Genomic DNA, 23709 nt, shown 5'->3' on the forward strand with positions numbered 1-23709 from the left:
TGAGAGAAATATTGGTCTTCTTTAAAATGTTGAGTAATTCATATAAGCCATCACCATTTATTCAGAATGTAGTGCAACTGGACTACATGAGGCCCTTATTTGAAGTTTTAAAATTTGCTGGATTTCAGACAGATCATCCCATATGACCTCTTGTTTTTAGTAACTTGCCCTGGGCTGTTTCCAACATTTTTTACATGAGCTCCCAACAAAAAAGTGCAAAGCAAAAATGGAATTTGAAAATGAAAAGAAATCTGTTGTTTATGTGGCAGCTATACTGAGAACCGAAGTCCACAGAACTCCATTTTCGTAGCATTTTGTTAGATTTGTGGCAGAGCCTCCTTTTCATGTAAAAATGTGTTTTCATGAAGGACAACATAACAGCTGAAACCGAAAGAGCTAAGGCAGAAAGGAAATTACTCAAGAGTCATAGGCACCTCTATGAAAAACAGTGCAGCTCTTTGAAGATTTGTGGCATATTAGGAGAATCTGTAGGACCGGTGAGGTGAACTTGTAAGAGGGGGCTTACGGTAAGTGGCACGTACAGCTCCAAGGTGGGTGGGCAGGACTGAGAAACTGAGGCAGCAGGCAGTCTGGATCTGTGGGTGATTACCACTGTCAGCTGCTGGAGTGTAGACATCTAGCCCGGTGACGGCAAGCTCATGGGCGAGTTCATGGGCACACTTTCTTCACTAGGTGCTGATCACCAAGGTCAGTGGCTGATGGGAATGCGATATTTAGAGCATCATGGAGGGGGGAGGAGAGGCTTATTGACATTAGGGTGCAGAATGTCTAGTTCAGTCCATCATCATTGTTCAATGCATTCTGGTAGCAGACTCGATCACCTGGAGCCAAAAGAAGGAACTTCTCTTGGTGACTTTTACACTACTTTAGACTTACTTTGAATTGCTTGTCTGCTGAATGAGGGGGATAAACATTTCCATTTTTATTGTTTTCTATCACGAAATCGATATATAAATCGAGTAGCAGTTCTGAAGAAAATCCTAAGGTGGGAGACTTCAGCTTTAGTATAGTGTTGAGGCACTGTACGTTATTTGCAAGTGGTTTCTTTCTGTGTGAAAATGGATGTGTAGGGACAGGAATCGAATAGCTAGGGCTCTTTTAGTTTAAGAAGATCAATTATAGTTTGGAGGATGCCTCTGGTTAACATGAAAAACAAGAGAAAGTTTGATTCATTGTCGTCCCCAGCGATTCATTTATTTTTGTTATTATATGTATATTCTTATTTATTCAAGTTCATCAGAACAGCTCATGGTCTTTCAGCTACTGTAAAAAGCTCTGCCTGCCACACCAGTGAAATAGAACAATCCTCATCGAGTATTTTGTCCCAGGATAAGGAACTGATTCTGGTCTTGGTTCAGACAGGTCTGTCTGGAAGCAGGAGATGAAGGGGAGGGGGCACTTCAGCCTTTCTTTCAAAATTTGTCACTGCAAACATCCCAAGACACATTCATGTTTTTTTAGAGGCCTAATACAGACAGATAACCCAGGACAAGTTCCTTACTTCTGCACAATAAACAGTTTGTGGTGATAACACATGAAAGGGGAAGTTTCTTTGCCTAATCAGCCTTGAACTGCCACCTCCCTTCATGACTAGAATTCCTAACCTTGCTTCACAAAGCAGAGGCTCAATTTCGTGTGTGTTTATGCAAGTGTAATGGGTGTGACGTTTAATATATGCGAGTGTGTTTGGAATTGGGGCCAGCGAATGGGTGTGAGGAGTAATATAATGTAAGGTATTCACGCATTGAAAAATCTTGGGTTCTGAGATGGCCAGCATCTCAAAGGGGAACCAGCCTTGTTTGTGTGTGGGGGGGTGGGTGGGTGAGTTATTATATCTCCATGGCATTAGAAAAATGTCCCTTTCGCACACGCCTACCTTTAGACAGCAGCACATGCCAGAGATGGATTGTTTGACTGTATGGATATGTTACAGGAGAAGGCGGCCTCTGTGTTTTGTTTTTTTCCCCCCAATAGCAGAAGTTGCTGTGTACAGTGATGAAAGCTAAACGTCCGTTGTACCACAGTTCGAGCTGTCACAGGCACCAGTGAGGCACAAATTGCCGGGCCTGAACTTTGACGAGTCACAGCGCTCGGAATTGAGAGGGGTGCTTAATGGCTGGCACTCACTGCCAGCTGGAACAGTCCAGACGTCAAGGGAAATATGTTAATTTTCTGAGGGCACACTGTGACGTTTGTGAGCACTGTTTGTGGAACTGCCGGTACTGGAGGGAGAAAGCAACCGCGGGCATAAATAAATGACTGATCCTCTTAATGGAGTTATGAGAAAAGAGTTACAATTATCTCCTCAGAATGGCCTGCTGTCATACAGCTGCATCCTCGTACGCACGGAGACATTTATGTTCAGTTTAAACCCAGAATCTCTTCCTTTGTAAATAAATATCTGAAGTATTGAAACAGACCCACTTTTTTAAAAATGTTGGCATGGTTTCCTCAAAGATGTTATTTTTGTGGTTCACAAAGAGAGAGTTCTATATTTTTTCCTGTTGCCGAGGCTGTAAACTCATCCACTTTAATTATGCTGACCTTTCTGTTCATGACAGACACTGTGCACTTCAGATTTTCAGATGCCATCTCATTCATCATGTCCTAGTCTGTGCTCTTCTCTGAATGTGAAGACATCGTCTGGTTGATGGACCCCAAGCCGCCATTTTGGACAGTTTTCCTCTTTAAGATTTAAATGGATGTCACAGCAAATTCTCTTGGTCCCACCCAGGATCTTACAGGTTTCACCTCAAGGAAGAAAACAATGATGAGCTCATTCGGTTTCAGCTTGCTGTATGAAAAAAAGACCATCAAGACTGGTGTCCTTCCCTTTAGATTGGTGCATCTAACGGAAAGGAAAATGAGGTCATGATTTTTTTTATCAAACAGTTTCAAACGCTATGAGTGAAGCCTGGTGGTGTCAGATAGATTAAAGTACTTGTTTAATTCCTTTTTTTCTTCATGTAGGGAAACCTCATACTGTGGGTATGTAGGGATGCATAGTCATTCATAGATTCATATCGTCAAGACAAACAGTTCTGACAGCATTTCTAACATGCATTTTTGTTTGCTTGCATTCTTGAATTGCTCAATTCACACCTCACTCACATTGTTTTTCTTGAAAAAATTCAAGAGTTTTTCTTGAAAGCTTCCGGTTGCACAGTTCTAGGTACTTCATAAAACTTTTGGTTTATTTTTGTCCCTGGTTAATAAGGACATGGAGATACTTTTGCAAATGATCAGAATACGCAGATTGTTTCAAGCTTTCTCTGTTCATCTTAGAAATGCATTTGTAAACGAGACTGCTTCATACTGATGGAACAGTTGATTAAACCAATTTCAGATCTTGTCGTCGAAGCCAGTTGCTTCTAGAAGTTACTTTTGACGTGGCCCAAGAAATTCTCTCTGTATTTTAACCCATGCGCCCCCGGGTCACAAGCAAATGGAAGATATCATATAACAGACGTAAACTCCCCTTATCGAAAAAAATATACTCTAGCTTGCTCAAAATTGAGTTTGATCCATTTTCACATAAACACGTCTGCAAAATAAAGACCGTTTTGGTATGCATAATGAATTTTCTCTACAAAAACAGCACGCCAACCCACGTGAATGTATATTGCCAGTCCAGCTCACCTCCCTCACACAGCCTCTCACCGCCTTCAGAATGTATTGTTTGCTGCATACTGTAGCCTCCTCACGCCATTTTTGTGAGTTTTAGCTCAAAATAAATGATGCTTTCCTCACATCCTCACCCAGCTGCCTCAGAATTGTGTGGCAGACTTGGATTTTAATTAGTGCATTGTAATAAGAATATACGCCCATGTGTTATTTTTACTTCCATTTTTGGGAATTTGGAATTCATCTTCATTGAAGACATTTACTTTTCAATAATGAAGTTTTAAGGAATGCATCCTTTTCACGTAGTTGTATGTAAATATGCTTTGAAAAGGAAAGTGTACGTCTCTTAATCCTGGTAACAACTTGATAGTGACATCAGCGGGCACAAATGTATAATAATCTGGCATACTGGATGACTTTTATGTGAGGTTACTGATTGTAGTGTTGAAAGAAAATGATGCTGTGGTTAACTCTTTGACTATCACAGTTCAGTAGGCGTGAGTGTATTGTAAACCACTACTTTGTACTTATGACAGAAAATGTGCTCTGTCTTTAAAGAGCCCAACTCTAGGGAAATATTGAGTGAGCCAGATTTGCACAGTGTGCTCTCAATTCATCACAGTGCGTTTAGCAGGTTTAATATCCAATTTCTGTGCAATCCCAGCTCTTGCCTTTAGCTAAAGCCCTTGGTGAATTCTGCACTTTGTTTTCCACTGGAACAGCATAGGTGCAACAGTGTTTCAGCACCAGTTCCTCTCCACAGTGTCCAGGAATAGAAAGAGGCTGCAGCACTTCATTTGGAAGAAGCATGATCCTGAAGCAAAGACCAAAAGCAGAAGGATCGAATTGGATTTCTGGTCTTGGTGCTGGGACCTGAGCTGTGATCATCATGCTGTTGTCGTTTTCAGCATGATGTGGGGATTTGAGGATCTGTGATGCGTCTTCAAGGTTACGGTAGCTCCTTAACCTCCTGCTGCTATTGCAGCAACAAGTGATTTTAAAGGCCCCTGTCCGTATGACCATTCGTTTTTCCTCCGTCTCCTTAGGTCTTCTTCTGGAGGATAATTTGCGAACGGTTTAACTGTGTGCCTTTCTTCTTTCATTTCACAGAATGCAGGCTGTTTTCATTGCATCTCAGCAGCTATGGGTCAGTGCTGTACATACACATATAATCATAAAGTTATTAAATGGAAATTGTTTGGAAAGATTCTGGAGCCCTATATTCTGGTTACCTTAGCCAAATCTCGTGCACATTGTGACAAGTTATTTTTTTAAAATAAGCCATTAGTTTTCACTGTGTAGGCATCTAGAATTCAGTAAAGGTTCTCCTTTGGAGTGCTTGCCCTGCAAAGTGTTTGTGAGGCACTTTGAGAATGAGATGATGAAAAGGCATTTCATAAATGCAAATGTCCTTCTCAATAGCCCTATGTGTAGGTTGTCTTTACTAGTTATCACAGTATAGTGCTGTAGCTTACGGTCATCTTTTACAAGCTAACAGCATTTTGCCAAGCGAAAACAATAGCAAGTTGTCTTGTAATGTAATGGTCAGTAAGAATCTCAAATGATTATTGTGCCCTGTTGAAGATGCCAGAATTGCTGTTGTGCTTTGCTTACCCTCCTGGTCTGTGGGGGGTTCCTGTTTAACGATTGGCAGTGCCCTTTTAGGTGACGCACACAGTACCACTCTTCAAGTGTTGGCATTTTTAATCTGTGTATATGCTGGCTGAGTGCGACAATCACAGACCTTCAGTATTATGTGTAGGCTGAAACTGGGATTCTGGGATGCAAGGCTTATTCAGAGGGTAGGCGGTGAGGCTTTTTCACTCAGCCCAACTATACACGCGGATGGGCTGTTATTCAAAACAGCCGATTAAATGAAAGATGACTCATGAGGTGACAGCAGCACTTCTGAACAATTCTCTTAACTTTCTAACAGCAATCTTTTTTTTTTTTCCCCGAAGAGGTCTTCTCATAAACTAATCAGAAAGGAAAAATGTCTTTTTTTTTTATGAATGAATATATTTAGCATTGTTGTGGGGATTACACCACACCAGCTAGGCATTTTATCTGTGATGGTTTGTCAGACACGATTTTGAGCAGATGGATAATTAAGCACATCCTTTCCAACAAGCACATTCTGCATTAAAAAAATGTATGAACCGAAGCAATGAATGTATGCAAGTCATTTATATTCACATATAAATAAAGACCATCCTTCAAGAATCATCCTCCAGAATGGGCTGCGGCAACCCTGGCTTACTTAACGTTAAAACTGCAGGTTTTTAACCCACTGTCAACCAGCAGCATAAACAGGTTGTAGCCTGAACTTGTCTGGTCACACCGCAAGCTTTATTTCCATCTCGTTGGTAATGTTTATCTTCCTGAATTAAATCTAACATTCTTCCGGCAGTCACTCCCAATTGTCTTGAAATAAAACACTGAATGCTCACACAACACATGCATATTTAACTTCAGCAAAACTCTGCCTTTGAGAGTGTTTCCGTGTTTCAGTCAGTGTGTTTCAATAAAACTGAACTTGATCTGAATATGAGTGAGTACTCCGTAGCACAGGTTGCATTCTGTGTGTGCCCGGCAAAAACCTTGAAACAAAATGCCTATTGCACATCGGTTGCAACAGATAAAGGACAGAACTAGGATAACCACAGCTAGTTGCAAAAGCAAAACGGATTAAACTGTCCAGTCTGAAGATTAATGAATGGTAGTCTGAAGTATTTTGGAGCTATATTTCATGTTTTATAGTATTTTGTTTTACACGGGTGGCTCATGAACAGATTAGGTTTTGCTTCTCCATAAGCGTTTGCTTTGCAGTTTGCTGCAGTGCATAGCTTTTTATACGCTTGTAATTGCTGGTTAGGTTTGAAATTCTGTTTGGATGTGGGATTTGAATGGTCGGGCTCTCACTCGGAATGCACACGTCATATCCAGAAGTCCTTCTTCAGACCAAAAAAAAAAAAGATTCACCTTTTATTTTCTTCTTGTTTTCGTGCAGCTGCAAACCAGCAGCGTGGCTAGAAAAACAAGCTGGAGAATAAGAAGGCCTCAGCAGCAGTTACTGCTGGAAAAACACTTTTACTGCCATAGTCCTTTCCTTTGCTCCCGCAACATGTTTTTAAAGCTTAATAATAATAATAATAATATAACTGGATTTTCTATAGCAACTTTAAAAGTTGCTTCTCAAAGCTTTTTACAGTAAGAAAAACACCAACAAGGAGACAAAAAGAACAATAAAAAACAAGGGTTTTAAGTAGGCAATAGGCCAGGCACAGACAGCATTAACATAAAAGCCTTTATGAAGAAGAAGGTTATGAGTCTGGATTTGACTGCACTCAGGGTGGGTGACTCTCTGAAGCCTTGAGGGTAGAAATCTGGAGCTTTGGGAGTCGCTAGAGAAGGCCCTGTCACCCATAGTATGTTACCTCTGGTATATTCCAGCACATGTACTGTAGCCCATCTAACCTGTCCTGTAAACGTCATTGTGAGAAAGCACGCAAGACACCTCTACCTTCTTTTTCGTTAAGTTGCCTAATGTGCTTTGGAATTAAGTTTTTTTTTCGTTTTCAGGATGTGGTTTGACAAGAACCATAGTAGAATTAAGACATTATTGACGGTGTAGACACAGAAGTTTTTGTTGTATTGATAATTTGATATTTAACCTCTCAGTACAAACCACCTTCTGTGTTCAAAGACTGCTTGTATCCCTTACCACTTCGTCAGTTTAAAATAAGACACTGTTTAATGTTTATTCCTGTGGTTTCTTAGAAATTAAGCCTTATCAAGCCACTCCGTTTGTTTGTTCCATACCTTTGTCAAGATGATAATACATTTATTTCTCATATTATGGGTGAAAAAGCAATCCTGTTTTGTGCTCGTGTTTGCTAATGATAATGTATTTTGCCATCTAATGTCTGTTTTAAAATAGTATACCTTGCAAACAGCATTAAATGTTTTGACGAAGTGTTTATAGTATCAGAAATCAAAGCTGTGATTAAAACTTTTTAATCTGGGAAAAGGTCTTGTGATTTGGATGTGTTTTCATCTTACCAAGTGTGCTATGCAACACTCTGTCCCTCTCTATACGCCGAATGTAATTTTGTGTTTATAGTTCATTGATCACTTGAGCTGTCGAGAGGATTGGCAGGATAAGATTAGGTTTTTGCCATGTCCTGATAACCCCATTCGTAAATCTATAACCTCTCAAATCGAGGTCAACTATTATTTAACCCTCCCGCAGTCAGGGCTTGAAAGGACGTTTCAAGTCAGGATGCGCGATCTCTTATTTACCAAAAGGATCCTATCCATGGTTGAAGTACTTTTCAACCTAATTAACATCGAAACTGACATGGTATTACAGATCTGTCATTTAAGGAAGATGAAACGAAGAAACTGCCCAGTGCTGTGCTAGTTGGGAATGGTGATTGAGTTTTATCATCTCGGCTGCCAGCTGTCTGTTTATTAAGGAAAGAGGAGAGATCTGATGGCAGGATAAGGTGATTTTCACCTATCCAGAAAAATGCTGAGTGTCTGCATGTTTCTCTTTTGCCTCCAGTCAGATTAATATGGAGGAGAGCTATCAAGCTCACTGCAGGAGGCAATTCTGTTCCTCTGAATTTCTGGGACCTTTGAACTCTACCCAGGTGTTGAAATGAAATCCAATAACACAATTGAATTCCCAGCCATGAGAATTGCTGTGGCACTTTCATTTCTGGATTGGAAAATCTCACCCAGCAGTAAATACAATACTGGATGTTTGTGAAGAGTAACATTCGATGTGGTTCTCGATGGATTTCCAGAATGCATTCTCAGGGGGGGCTTGAAGGTTGTTAAAAGTCGGTATGTCCTCAGCTTTGTGTGGCAACGTGTGGCGTTACTCGTTTCTGCTTCATCAGTCGTGCTGGGTGGGTGCTCGCAGCAGGAGCAGGACGGTGGGCGGCTCTGGCGGGGAGGGCTCCGAGTGACTGTGCGGCAGCTCCCTGTTTTAACAGGTGGACTTTGTTGTGTTTCGGCTGCAGGCGCAGATCGCTTTCCTGCAAGGCGAGAGGAAGGGCCAGGAGAACCTGAAGAAGGACCTCGTGCGGAGGATCAAGATGCTGGAATACGCGCTGAAGCAAGAGAGGTCGGGGGGGGCGAGTCCCTGTCGCTTCTTTATTTCTCTCTCGCTGGCGCAGAACGACGTGCCTGCCAGACAAGAGCAGCACTGCCGAACAAGCGCCGCGATCACTTTTTGTCTTGCCATGTGCTCAGAGACGACATGCATGTCCGCTCTTATCCGTTTATTTCCCAGAATGTTTCATTTCCATATTTCCCTTCCCCCCCCCCCACCAGATCTTTTAGCCTAAGATCTGAAGTACTGAGCTCCTGAAGATGTCTTATGACGTGAAAGCCACAGCTTTGCTTTGGAAATCTCCTTCAGGTGGCGCTCTGTTGAAAACCCGACCTAGTTTCATGTAGTATGACCCAAAAATGGGAATTGCAACAGTATTACAGTGGCTTAACGAGTAGAGGTGCTCGCTTGGAGTGGGACTTCAAGCCTGGTTGGAGTCTGGGATATGTCCCCAGCCGATCTTTTGTCAGAGGACCGATGCGACTCATTGGGCTTGAATTGGCTTGAATCAGGCGGGGGAATCCTTGATTTGTTCCAAAGCAGCAGCAGCGGCCCCTCTGATGTGCAGGGTGGGGACTGTGTGGTGACGCTGTTGTAAGTGAGAGCTGCATCACTTCTCCTATTGAAGCCAAATCTGCTGAGGGCATCGTGGGACTCGTAGTGTGGAAGAGAGCCAGACGGCTCTGACAGTGCACTTTTCAACCACCGATGATTCCCAGGAGCTGTGGTTTACAATTCTCAATTCCTGTCTTTTTTAAAATAAAAGAAAACCTCATCTCACTTTCTACAGCATGGTACTAGACATTAAAATGTTAAACCGAAAGCTGCTAACATTTTTAAAAGATAAAGCCAGGCAATCCCTTAATTTATAGAAGCCCTTTTGTATTTTGCTTCCATGATAGAAATGATTCCCTTTACGTCTTTACTTCTTACTCCTGTCAGCTGTTTCTCTCCCACTCACTGAGTCACCCTCTCAGCACTCAACCAAGTTTTTTTCTTTTAACCTGAGATCACTTCACTAAAGCTACACAGCAGCAGTGACAAATAAGCTGATTATGAAAATATGAAAGTAAAGCAACGCTCTTTACAACATCATCTAGTTCCTCATATTAAGTGAATAGCATGGAGTGCAGGACAACATTTTAAGGGTTTAAATTTTGTCTGAGACTTTTTATTTCATCATCGGCTGAAATCAGTTCCTTTTCCTAGGCCTCTGCAGTTAGGATTTTTTTTAACGTAGTCTGTACTTGTGCCTTTGTAGTGGGAGAGTGATAAAATAGGAATTATTCATCTGTATTCAAACAGGACAGTGGGAAGCTGATCTCTGAAACGACGTCAGAGATTAATGTACCAACATGGGTACAAGCTGCTGCAGGAAATATATACTTTGTCTTTAGACCAGAAAGTAGGAATGACAAGGTCACCCTTGTGTTTTCCTTGAAGCCATGGAATTAGTTTTCTTGTTACTAGTTTGCATCATAACGGAACCTGTATATTAAAGCCCATGATCGCTGGCATGGAGTTTAATGTTACACATCTTTCCAGTGTTTTGGATGACCGTTTTGGGAGAAAGTTACTGTTACATCATCTGGAACTCCTTCGAAATATTACTCACCAGCAGTTGCACCGTGGTTGCTAGTATTTATGCAATAACAGTGCGTTATAGCCTTTCCTGCTTTTTTGTGTCATTCTGGAGTGGAGGACACATTAAGGAGGAGAGGGACTGTTACAAATGCAAGTATGCAGTTGTTTGCAATAACCTATTGATTCTCCTTATAAAATGTTACATTCTAATTCAGTACCTTTTTGTTCTTCCGGAAACTTTTTTTTTTCCCTTCTACACATACTATTGAGAGGTCTCTGGTATTTGTCTCCCAAAGAAATGCAGATAATTTATGTTCAGAAGATGGTTTCACTCCTACTTAGGCAAATTTCAGCGCGTCAGCACAGAAAAATGTGCACTTGTGGTCAGCATGCTGTGGTCTGATCTGTCCCAGTGGTTTCTTGCACTGGAATTTTACAAACTCTGGAATGTTCAACAGACATGGCGTTGTTGGTTGTTTTTTTTTGTGAGTTCTTTTAAAGTCTCCAAGACATTTGCTTTTTTCCCCAAAAAATGTCAGGTTACAGGAATTGGCGGATCAAAAGAATGGACAAAGAGTGTTCCTGGGGGACGGAAAGAAAACAGACCTCAAACTTTGTTTACCCCTGCTTACATCTCTGTGTTTTGCTCTTCAGTACAAGCATACAAAGTTAAAAATGTGACTTCTGTCCTTTACCATAGCATTATGGAGACTGGGACTGCTTGCCGTTTATTTTGGGCGACTCACTTTAATTCAGTGTCTGACTCCCACGCGGTGCTTGTGTATTAGTGTCCATGGCTCTAGTCTGTGAGGGAGCTGAGGCCTTTGAAGAGGGTTGAGTGTAAGACCACGTCTATGAACAGGGCTGTTCCCAGGCTGTGAACTGCTTCCCGAGGTCTTTATGTGCCTTTTCAGAATTTCTCCCTACCGAGGTGCCCACTCCGGCCTAGGGGAAGTTCACGAGAAACTGCAAACACTGGAAAACAGGAGCTGCCGTAGTCAGTTCCGGTTTACTGAAGTGTCCTCTAACTGCCAGGACGCTATGGAGAATTGTGCAAGGCCTATTCCCAAACTCATCTATCAGTCGGCTAGAAATACATACGACTCGCAGTTTGTGCCATCGCAGCTTTATGCGGCTGGCTCAGAAAAATCAAAAATAGCAAACAATGCTTTATTCTCTGAAAAATTAGTCAAACACGCTTATGAGCGATAGTGACCCTATACAGTTGTTTTATTTATGTTCATGTACTGTTTTTATACTTATTGTATTGCCGTAAGTGGTTAGTAGGGTATTTTATAAGGGTTATAGGGTAAGAGTTGACCACACACGAATTTGGCTTCACGTGCCACTCAAAATCCCTAACCGCCGTGTAAGCTGCAAGTCGATTGTATATTTATTGTTTTGATGAAAGTCTTAACCTCTGTAAAAGAACACAGTCTATTTTGTGCAGGATGTTGTAAGCCCCTGTTTTTACAAACGTGTTCGGGATGCTCCAGTGAAGACTGGGCTGAGAAAACCCTGTGTCGAAAAGCCGAGCTTTGAGTTACAAAGCGTCTCTGACTCAGTCCATGCAATCTGAGCTAGCGATCCAAAGAACGACACCTCCTTCTGTTCATTAGCAACACAGACACAGAACGAGATACAGGCTTCTTTCCTGGCCGGCAGGACTGAATGAGTGAGAATGAGGGTATACTGTCAGTTATTCAGTCCATGGCTACTGAATTTCATTGATCCAGGGCCATTGAGAAGAAACATGATTCAAGTTTAACTGCCTTTGCTGGTAGGAGTTACGAGGGGAACATTGATCAGGGAAGTAATGAAAGAGGGAACAAATAAATAGCCTTTAACATAGAAAGCAATTTATTGTGTGAAAGTGACCGTGCGCAGGACAAGTGCAAAATGATTGTGAACAGGCCTGGTATACTGGGCTTTGGGGAAATGAGCTCTGCACGTTTCCGCCATGACTGATGTGTTTGTAATTGCATTTTGAAACGTAGTAGGTTTAGTTAGCATCAAAAAACCATCTGGAGTGGGTATATTATGGGTGTGAAAGCAAGCCTGTGACACTATTCTAACACATGTTTAGGGCATTCAGTGACAGCAGTAAAAAGCCTTTGAAACTGTTACTGAATAGTAGTGGATTATCTCAAAAATTGATCAAAATCAGTTTTATGAGCTTTGCTTAACAAGTACAGCGGACATTCCATTGACAGGTTCGCAGTTAGGTCATCGTAGGGGAAAAGAATTGCGTGAAATGAAGATGCTAGGTACAGCCAAGACAATATATCCTGTCCTACACCAGTATTTGTTTCTAATTTTAACCATGAGCCATTTTTCCTTAGTGGCTATTCCGGTTCAGAGCTCTGATGCACTAAAATAACAGCACAGTGATCTGATGACCTAGTTCCTACATTTTTCTATAAGTTTGGATGTTCCCAATCTTTGCTCTGCACATTTCTTTTTTTTCGGAGAGGGATCTTGGGGAGCTGTAGTTCACGTCTTTGGACCTAAGCATTCACTCGTGCAAAAATGTAGAAAGAGCGCATTTGGTAGCTGTATGATTTTAATAACGCCTGATGGGCGCTGTTTCTTCTGAAACTTTTCTGCCTCCCAGGAAACGTGAATATAGGGCAAGAAAGAAACACAGAAAAAAAGAAATACCGTGCCACAATGTCTTGCTAGTAGTTTTTTGGGGTTTCGGACCACAGGTCAAAGAACTGTAAAATGCACTCTGGAGATTATCATATTGCTGCGTACCCATTACTAGGACCTGCTATTAATCTGCAAAGGGGGGTTTATTTGATGAAGATAGGAAAAGAATGGTTCCACTTTTCCCCTCAGACATCCTTATTGAAAGAGTGACTGCCCTGTGTTTGGGTGGCAGAAACAGCCCTTTCTCTTTTAGTCCCAGTCCACTGTGGCCCAGTTGGAGTGAGAAACGACATTGCTTAACCTCTGGGATGTCTACCGATGGCTTTGGTTGCTTAGCAACTAGTCTAGTTTTTGAACGTCTTTAAAGAAATAGCACCTCAGCTGAATATTCCCAGTACTCAATTCTGAAAATAAAACTAATCGAAATACCCCTGAGTATCAATAGCCTTTTTAATAGTGGGATATATGTCACGAAATAATCCCTGGTGTCTTTAAGACCCCTATGAAATGCAGTGACTGTGTCTGTGAGTATGTTGTTAGCCAAACTGTGAAGTAATTGAAGTGTCTGTACAAATCTGCAAGAACAAATTCGTGAATCACGCTCTTTGAATCGGGATGTATGAAACAAATGTTTTTAAATTGCGCACCACACAAGTTTATGAAAATTTGATTTTGCGTTTGAAAACACTTTTATTGTTAGCTTTTATTTCATTTCTAACCAAAGCCCGCTGTTTAGTCTAGGTAGAACAAAAAGTCAAATTTCCTGGTATCAAGCTGAGTAGGGATTTTGTTCTTGTCTACACATTAAGGAACCTAGACGAAGAGATATTAATACTTTTTTTTTGCTCAAATGTTTACTGGAACAGCAGTGTCTGTTTTCTTGTCATCATAGCTTGTTTATGTGATTCTAAATAAAATTTGTTGTGCGGTTTTTAACCGTGTGCCAGAAGGTTTTGTGAAATAACTGTGGCAGTCTCATGATGTATTGTTCTTTTTTCTTTCCTTCTTTTCTAGAGCAAAATACCATAAATTAAAGTATGGGACAGAGTTAAATCAAGGAGACATGAAACCCCCAAGCTATGACTCTGGTAAGATAGATATGCACATTTGCCTTTTAATTTATTATTTTATAGACTTGTTTTAATATTTTATGTAATGAATGAACTTTTTAACATTTTTGTAATATACAGTATATATAAAAGTTCAGGGCATATAGAGGTGACCTTCTGGTTTGCAGACTGTAACTAGATACCCGTTATATCTTAAGTCATATAAGATGCAAAACACTTTTAATGAAGTCTTTACATTCAAGTCATTTAAGACTGACATCTTTGTGTATCACTGCTTTGCTCACAAAGGCTCTGCTTTTTTCTCCTGTGGGACTTTTGTTTTCCACTAATGTTTGAATGTACAGTTTTTAATGCATCCTCCCATGTTTTCTCAAACAAGCTAGTACTGTGAGGCAGCACTGCCAGTATGGGTAGATGGGGGTGCAAGTCACAGGACAGGAGCAGAGGGAAGACAGGAAAAGGGGGGGAAAGGTAGATTCATTTTTTATACCAGTTGGTGATAGATGTTGCTGACAGCTACTGTAATGTCAATGTAGTCTTTGGCCAGGTCTTTATCATAGGTCACTCTACCTGAGCACATTATTTCTGGTAGATATCTCCCTGGAAGTCACAACACCATTTTTATGTTTTGCTATCTTTAAAAGAAAAGTACACAAGCATTTGTGTCTCTGCTTCGTCCTGAATTAGTCACCTTAGGCCTTGGTTTCACTTAGCACACGGACTAGCAATATGATTCGTCTCTCAACTTTGATGCTGCCTTCATCGTGATCATTTGTAATTCTAGCTTTGTTGGAAAGCAGGGCTGAATAATTCATGTATTTTAATATTCCTTGTCATCTGAATTGTTTTTCCTTGATCTGAGTTCACAGAAGCGCTAAGGTGCTTTTTCAGGCCTTCGGCTTTTATGATGGGAGAGCTGTCTAGTGTTGCACCTGTCACTAACTGAATTAGCAATGACCCAGTTCAGATAGTGTCATGTTAGTAGCTGCCTAATTTTTCCTTCCATATCCTTTCAATTCCAGTCTCTTCCCTACATTAATGAACTTATAATCTGTATAAAAGATGATAAGTGAATCCTTTTCTGCTTATTTTTGGACAAAGCGAATGGATTTTTAGTTGCACGCTAAATAAGGGGTTATCCTAATAGATCAGAATTGTACACTATGTATGAAAAAGACTTTTTTCTTCTCTCTCACTGCTAATCTTGCAGTGTGCTCTTAATGACACAGTAGGAAAGGGGTTATCAGCTGACTCTTTGTTTTGTATGCAGCACCGTCACAAACAACTGGTAACTATTTAAAGAAACCAGGATGTGCAGTGGATGAGGCTTAAACACACTTGACGATTAAAACTGGGTCCTCGTTTTGAAGGTTAAAATTAATTGCGTCTCTATTGCTAATCTGGAAGAAAGGGGAAAACTGAGCCCTTGATATGATGGACCTGTTGTATTTATTTACACAACCAGCCGCCTGTCTTGTAAAAACCTGCAGAACGCATGCAAATGGCAGCCTGTATATCGTCACTCGTGTTAGGCATCGTCCAATCGGGTGTGTGTCTTTTGTGTCTTGCCAACAGCTATGAAAGCATTTCCATTACCTTTTTTGCCTGTACTGACAATGACAGTCAGCACAATAAAAGAAATACTATACCACCATACCACAACAAGGCATCCCAGCAAAATGTATATATACAGTAATGTATATTTAGACATTTTAGTCATAAATCAACATCAGCGAGCTTGTCTTCAGGCAGTAGTTGAGAGCAGCAATACTGAAATCTTACAAATCAAAACTAAATTTAATGCTCTAGGCAGTTACAGGAGCTACATTTGCTGTGATAGATCTTTTTCTATACAGTATATTCCATTTTTTTAAGTTTGTTTCTTTGATATATTGTTATGTGTAATGCCTGGTAGTGAGTTAGCAGCATAAAATTAAAATAAAGCAATCAATTCTGATGGATGCTCAGAAATTTAGATTATTATTACTGAAAAATACCTGGAAGAGATTACTGCCAAAATTGGACTTTTTATGGAATGTTAGGGGAAAGAAACATTGTGTATGAATCTATCTGGGTGGCTACCTTTGATTGCTCTATTAAATATTTCTCGTTAATAGTTAATATGAATCATTAACTAGGATATTAGAGTCTTAAATAAATTATTGTTAAAGTCTTTCCTTTGGCTTTAGGAATATCTTTCATGATTTATAATGATTTAAAACGTGTTTTGCCTGTGTGAGCTATAAAACATTATAAAGTAGTGTTTTCTTAAAGTATAGCTGTAAAGTTGCATTTTTTCAAGGATCACTTTTGTCTACATTTGGGGGAAAAAAACGTTGTTGTTATTGCTTGTCTGTTAATGGCATGTAATCGTCACGCTGACAAAAACTTGTTTTGTGTCCTGCATTTTTAACTTGTGATGGTGTTAACACGAGGCTTTCAAAAACAAAGCTTTAAAATTGTTTTAAAGGAGCGGCCATCATTATCGAAAAATGCAGTCACCGGACCTTTTTTTTTGTCTTAAACCTGTCTCCTCCACGCTTTCAGATGAGGGAAATGAAAAGGACAATGAGGTCCAAGCCCCCTTGAACAACCAGATCTCCTGGAAACAGGGGCGACAGCTCCTAAGACAGTAAGTACAGCACAGCACTTCTGTCTTGATTCTCCAATTTCTCCACCTCCTGTCCAGAAGTGAGAAATGCACTGATTCATTTTGAAGGAAGAATCATGCTTTCGCAAACACAGGCTACTGGTGCTAGTTTGTAATTCAGGGTAAAATATACCTCACCACGTGTGTGATCTGCTGTTGAATGCAAAACCTATCTCCCCCCTCCTACACTACGAGGTTTAATCCTAATGCATTTTGTTTTGGGAAGTTCTGTGTTAGGTCCAGCATTTCAAAGCTCAATACCTCAAACACAGAACTGTAAAACAATTAGCATATTCTGTAGTATGGTTAATATTTAACTTAGTTTTATATTGTATTTTTAATTGAGGGGAGAATAATGATTGGCTATAGTTATTAGTTTGATTTCTACTCTTGTGTCTTTTAAGACTGTCATTCCTGTGGCAGAAATGACAAGAGCTTGTGAACCGAAGGCAGGAAAGAGAGCAAAACTGTGCCCCCCTCAGGAGCCTAGTAGGAGTTTTGTTATATAGAGCAGCACATCCTTATATAAATCAAGACGAAGGAGGCGAAGAAAAAACAGTTATGCAAGAAAAGATTAAAAATGTAATGTAACTATAATTTATTGTGTATTCAGAATTCATTAAGTTAGTGCCATATCAATTGACATTTATGGTTTCCTATTGTATTTTAATGTCTAAAGATGTTTTTTATTGATATTTTATAGTTTTACTTATATTTATTATACTTATATTTATATTTTACACTGAAGCGTGTGAATGCCCTCTCTTAAGCTTTCCAGCATGGAATTTGCTTTTGTAAGTCTGGGATTGCAGTTGTCTTTTTGACACAATGTGTTGAGAGACTGTTGTGCCAAAGTGGCTGAGCCTTTGAAGTGGATGTCCTGACAGCACTTCAAGGTGCTGCTCTTGGCATCTTCAGATCTTTTCTAGTCGTTGGCCAAAGCATGGTCAGATCAAGTTCTCAAGTAGTTTCTCACGGGGAATCAATTCGTTTATGGCTGGATTCTGTCAGTTTTGTGATTTGCAGTGGATTTCAAATAGTTTAAAAAATGAAATAGCGATGAAGGGGTTCATAGCAGATATCACTTTCCCTACTTCCTTATTCTTCAGATTACATTTGGGAATTTGAAGTATCGATTCAGTCTTTTTGGTGTGCCGGTTTATATATTTTTCCGCAAACACCTTTACAGCATCACTCTTGCAAGGCTCTGGAAGATGCTCCAGCATGAGCCACAATTCACATAGGCCCTCTTTATTTTTGAGCCTATGTGAGCAGGATGCCACCCTGCTTCATTGAGTCTCTGGACTTTCAGATCAATGGAAATCCATCACCTAATAAGGCCCAGCAGATCATCATGATTGGAAGCACAGCTATAGCTATAAATGTGTATCTGAATAATACTGACCCATATCCTATAACTTTTTAAGACAGTGAGGTGGAAAACCCTCTCTTTAACAGTTGCATGGATTGCAAGTTTTACAGTGAGCAAAGCCACTATACATTATACTTAATTTGTAAATAATTTGAATGTAGTAATCATCACCACCCTGACTGTGTACTGGACTAAGCTGGTATTGAAAATGGAAGATTATTATTATTACTGGCAGTTACTAAAAAAAATGGATGGATGAATTGCAGTGGTTGTACCAAATCAATTATCATCGTTTTTCAAGAAACCCAAAGCTCCGCACAATAGCACATACATAATACACAGCAGAAGGACAAACTGGACAAAAAGCTGAGCAAGCTGACTCAGTGAAGCCAAGAGAGAAACTGGGTTATTCATTCAAAACGTTAATGAGCAGATAGACCTTTAAGGGAGTTTGGAAAGGGTCGACAGCCTCAGAGTCTCAGGGACGTGGGCAGTGAGCTCCCCAGAATTGGTACTCCACACAAGGGGCTCTGACACCCATGTAGGGCCGAGGCAGAGTAAGAAGTCCTCGGATTAAAATCTGGCTTGTACTCTTTCTATTTAGAATGTAGTTAAAGCATCCAGTGCTTTATTTGTGAGCAGCAGGACATCTACAGTAGCTCCTTTCTAAACTTCATTGTTTGGAAATTGCAGTCCACAGAGGACAGAGCACTTTTAATTAGTACATAGTCCACAGAATTCTGGATAAACTGATGCATATTTAGTACCTTAGAGAAGATAGCCCAGTATATATGCCATTACAGTACTGGGGACCAGTGCAGTGGTTTTCATCCTAGTGCATATTTCTGTATATATCTCTCCAAGTCTGATGCACAAATGCTGTGGCGTGCTCTTGTCTTTTTTCCAGCTGGATTATTGTAGTGTATAAAAAGGGTTACAAACGAAAGGAAGCCATTCAGCTAGATCTGGCAGTGCAGTTTTCACTGGTGTATCCAAACATATTGTTCAGTTGCAATATGTTCAGCTGCTCAGACTTTTAACTCAAACTAAAATGAGTATATGCCACCTCTTTTAGCTGCTTTGCATTGGCTCCTTGTGGCTTTCAGAATAATAGCTGCTCCCCGAGTTCCCCTTCACCCTGTGTCTGTGCAGAGCTGAAAATCAGTGACTGGCCTCTTTGTCTTACATCCCTGCTGGCAGGCAGGGGGCAGTTCTGCCTCACTACCACAGCTGTCAGGGCGACAGACCATTGAAAAGCACTGCACACGTAAAAAGAGAGCTCTGAAGGTTTTCTAGCCATCTTCAGGGACAGACAGTGAAAGAGTTAATGATCCAGCAGGATGTGACCCACTTCTATGCTTCAAGTTATTTTTCATGATCTTATTTCCTTTTTTTTAATGCACATCTCCTCCACGTAAAACTGGATAATTCGATGCCTCATTTTTTCTCCATATAATTAAATTTCTGCGATTATCCAAGTAGGGCAATCAAAGTGGGTTTTCAGTGGTTGCTGTCTTTAGTGAAATTTCCCTGACCTTATCCCTTGTTTCTTTGTGCATGGTCTTTGTTTTCTAATGCTATTTCAGCACCAAACAGAAAATTAACAGAGACCTTCTTTCCATCTTCCTCAGGGATTTTTACATAACCAGTTCTATGTTGGGCACTTTCTTAACAAGCTCTAAGCTGTACCTGTGACTTTTTGTAACATTTAACATTTTAAATTTGCAGTCACCCCTGGTACATGCTGTTCAGATCCAACTGCTTTGAAGGCAGCAAATACAAAAACATCACAAGCACAAAGCAAAACAATATATTGAAGATACCAAATACTTGTTGAAGCTGAATAAAATCTTTTTGTGTATTTTTTATTTCATAGTATTCAGACCACTATTGAATAAATATTAACATACTTTACAGTCCTGACAGTCACTCAAATTCTTAGGAGAATGGGTACAGAAATAAATTAAATTGGAAGCGTTGAACATGTTTTAATAAATTCTATAGTTTTTATTTAGACCTAATTACTGCTGTTGAACATTTAATAGATTTTCTTTTTAAAAAAAGCAGGGAATTGGTTGAAGTAACCAAGGAAAGTATGTGAATGAAAGTTTTTTTCACAAGACAGTGGTTTTTGCAGAAGAAACACAGTGTTGGAGGAATGAATGGAGGATTGTGTGAGAGCATTCAGCCCCTCAGTGACTATAGAGACTGGTACAGCAAGAAACGACCCCCCCCCCCCCCACCCCAGTTTTAAAAGCTGGTACAAGATGATATTTTATCAAGTGTCCACATAGGCAGCAAGCCGAGACATAACATTTGGAATAACACAGAGCTCAAAATTTTCATGTAATAGGAAGGTATGTAATGTCTTTTTGTAAAAATGCTGATTGTATTAAAAATTTAATGAAGGCAACGACTGCCAGGTGTACTATTTTGCCATTTTAGAAACCTGCCCGCAAGTAATTTAATTTTTAAAAATTTTTCTAATTTATTTCCACCAGAAGGCACTTTAATGTAACATCTAATCTGGGGAGTGCCCTCTGGGCAGAATAAGAGCTGTGATGTTCGTTTTTCTGGATTTCTCCTTTTAGTCATTGGGTTAGTTGATTGTAAAAACAGAAGATTGATTTAGAAAACTCCCAAGTAAATACAAATGCTAATGATTAGGTATCTTGTCTCTTCCAGCTAGACAGAAGGCAAAATATGAAATACAACCTTTAACACATGTTTTTCCATGCTTTAACTATGTGACCACACAGGTAACTACTTCGGTGTTTTCAGTCTTTGCTTCTGTGCAGTGTTGTTGTGTAAGGAATTTCTTGAATTTACTTGGAGGTGGCTTTAGAGTCTTGAATGGTCTATTCTGTCTGTCTATTTTCTGTCAGTTCTACTAGGAAGCAGTGAGGTTTAATTATGTACTGTATACTACTGGGCTTCTGACAGAAGCATTTCAGGTGCAATGTTATTCCATTATCAGTCTACTGTGAATTGATTTTGCAGCTTATAATTAAAGTCATTTGATGTTCTATGAATTGAAATGGGATGAGCTTTTCCCCATGAGTCACGTATCTGTGAATTAGCCAGAGCATCACAGATTTTTGAATAGTCATTTGGCAACTCTGATCTTATAAAGAGAGTCTGCTGCCTTCTTTCCCTATATAAACCTCTCAGCTGTATTACCAACAGCACCCAAAAGCAGGGTCAGTGTGTTTCTCTTCCCTCTGTCCACTGCTGGCCATCTAAGATTTCATAAAGCATTTCTTTATAAACTGCCTCTACGCTACTTCATCTTATTCCATTAGATCCGCCAAGTGCTGTTGAAGACATTCACGTGATTGAAAGATACAGTATTCGCAATAACCTCACATTTCAGTGGGTCATCTTGCCCGTGGAATTCACTCTCAGTGAAAAAGAAGGCAATCTTACGTCGTTCTGATGGTCTTAATTCCACTTGAGCAGCGCTAATGGCCCTTTCTTCCTAGGTACCTGCAGGAGGTGGGCTACACAGACACCATTTTGGATGTGAAGTCTCAGAGGGTAAAAGCTTTGCTAGGCCTGGCCGGGGATGCAGGAGAGAAACCACCGGAGAAGAACCCAGAGCCCATGGTGAACGGTACTGAGCCCTCCTTGAAGGGCAGCATCATGACTGGGTAAGAACACCAGCGGACGCCCTGACACTCACGCTGCAGATGCATGTAGGCGACACCTCCCAGAGTGGATTTTGTCAAGGAATCGGTTTGTTCAGTAAAAGCATAGTCATCCATGCTCACTTTGCTGATGTCATTCAGATCATCTCAGGATCCGCAGGAATGAATACAGTTTCATAAAATGTGCGGTATTGATTCTTTGTGAAAAAAGTATATGGTGGCGGAACACAGTTTTGTCTTTGCATCCCCATGTAGCTGAATCCTAAGAACGGCCTGCTGTAAAATCCACTGCAGAAATAGAAGTATTTTACTGATGCTACTTTTTTGGGGGCGAAAGTTGTCTGAAAATCTAGAGCCAAAACTGTCAGACGCTTTAATCTACATTTGAGTAGCATCAACATCAGTGAATGCAAACGTTGTACCCTTAATAGCATTTAATAGTATAAAAGGACTAAAATGGCATCATTCTGCACGAGAGCCTTTTATACAAATATTTACTCTAAAATGAAAATTGCCTGTAGCTTTCCAGAACAGGCGTATTTTTCTTCTGTGCAGCGAAAAAGATTTTTTGAACAGTGAAATAACCAGGCTTAAATGGAACTGGTTTCTATTCACTTCTTCATAAGCTTTGAGAATATCCTGAGTGTCACGTTTACTGTTTTTGAAACCTTCATTATCACGTAAGCAACAGTTGCTTAATGTATTGTTTGTGGCCCATGCTGATGACTAATAATGGTTTAATACACTGCGGCTAATGTCTAAAGAGCGTTTTATTTGCAAATTGTTTCTTTATGGCAGGTTTTGTTTTTCTTACTTGATTAGAAAATTCTGCACCAGCTCATAGTCACATTTTTCTAAAGATGACATTAGAAGAGATTCCTTCACTTAGCTAAATTTTTTCACAAATTTCCCCAATCCCAGAAAAACAGATCAGAATAAATTCTGTGACTTCCTCTGAACTGTATGGCACTTATGACCTTTAACCCTTACACCCTAACGCAGGAAGAAATGTTATTGTTGTGCCATTTGATTCTGATAACCTTTTCCCTTTTTACAATAAAACCCTTAATGAATTGCTTTAAATGTCTGTATTTGTTCCTGACTGCTTTGCTGTGGGGAGTTATTGTGCATGTTCCCGTGCGTGAAGATCTGCCTGTTCTCCTTTCCTGATGGCTTTCCTCCTGTGTGATCAGGAAACCTGATTTGACTGACTCGGCCTCAGTGCTGGAAGCCTTTAAATTCATTGAAAGTGCTGCTGCAGAGTTCAGTGACGAAGATGAAGATGATGACAGTGACGGGAAAGACAAGACAATGATCGATTCTTCGACGGTGAGTAACAGTACACTTCTAAAACCCAGAAAAGGGATCCATGTTCTTGTAATGCCTTTTGCAGTCCTAAAAGACCTTTGCATTTCACCTTTACAAAGGCAAACTGTATGTCCTTCTTACATGTGGTGTTTTGTAAAATACAAAGAAATGATATGGTATATATGACGGGCCAAATTCTAAAGCATAAGCATGTTCCATTGGTTTATTTAGCAATAGATCATGTAAGTGACTACAGTTTGCAAATAAAAAAAGCATTTCTCTGAATGATACATTTAATTCGACAAGTTGATCTGATCTAGTAACATGAGCATATATTATAATTCTTTGTACAAAGCATACTGTAGTTTTAGTTGAAGCCAGTCCCATGACAATTCAGAAATTGGGGCTAATCTTTTTTTTAACACATTACTGTGAGCTGCCAATGTGTTTCTACTGTATGTAGTTAGTAAATAAATTCAATTTGTCATCTAGGAAATAAAGATTTCCCCTCATGCAGTGCAGATTTTCTCACATTTTTGCATGATGTAGAAAATAATAGTTGCTAAGAAACCTGGAATGTTATGGTGGCACTGAGGAGCTTGCCTTTCCTGACTGTTTTGTGTCTCTGTGTGAAGATGCATCGTGGCTTCAGGGAGCCA

At 40.1% G+C, this 23709-nt stretch overlaps 1 protein-coding gene across 2 annotated transcripts in view; it reads left to right on the forward strand.

Moving 5' to 3' along the window:
• Window positions 1-23709, forward strand: part of strn (striatin, calmodulin binding protein) — a 71217-nt gene that overhangs the window by 32270 nt on the left and 15238 nt on the right. For both annotated transcript variants that reach the window (XM_088610125.1, XM_088610124.1), the window contains exons 2-6: window positions 8676-8779; window positions 14018-14091; window positions 16621-16705; window positions 21578-21745; window positions 22936-23071. In XM_088610125.1, the coding sequence (XP_088466251.1) occupies window positions 8676-8779; window positions 14018-14091; window positions 16621-16705; window positions 21578-21745; window positions 22936-23071 (567 nt within the window). The remainder of the gene's footprint in view (window positions 1-8675; window positions 8780-14017; window positions 14092-16620; window positions 16706-21577; window positions 21746-22935; window positions 23072-23709) is intronic.

The sequence above is a fragment of the Lepisosteus platostomus genome, chromosome 17, assembly GCF_059453375.1.
Source record: "Lepisosteus platostomus isolate fLepPlt1 chromosome 17, fLepPlt1.hap1, whole genome shotgun sequence".
Lineage (NCBI taxonomy): Eukaryota > Metazoa > Chordata > Actinopteri > Semionotiformes > Lepisosteidae > Lepisosteus > Lepisosteus platostomus.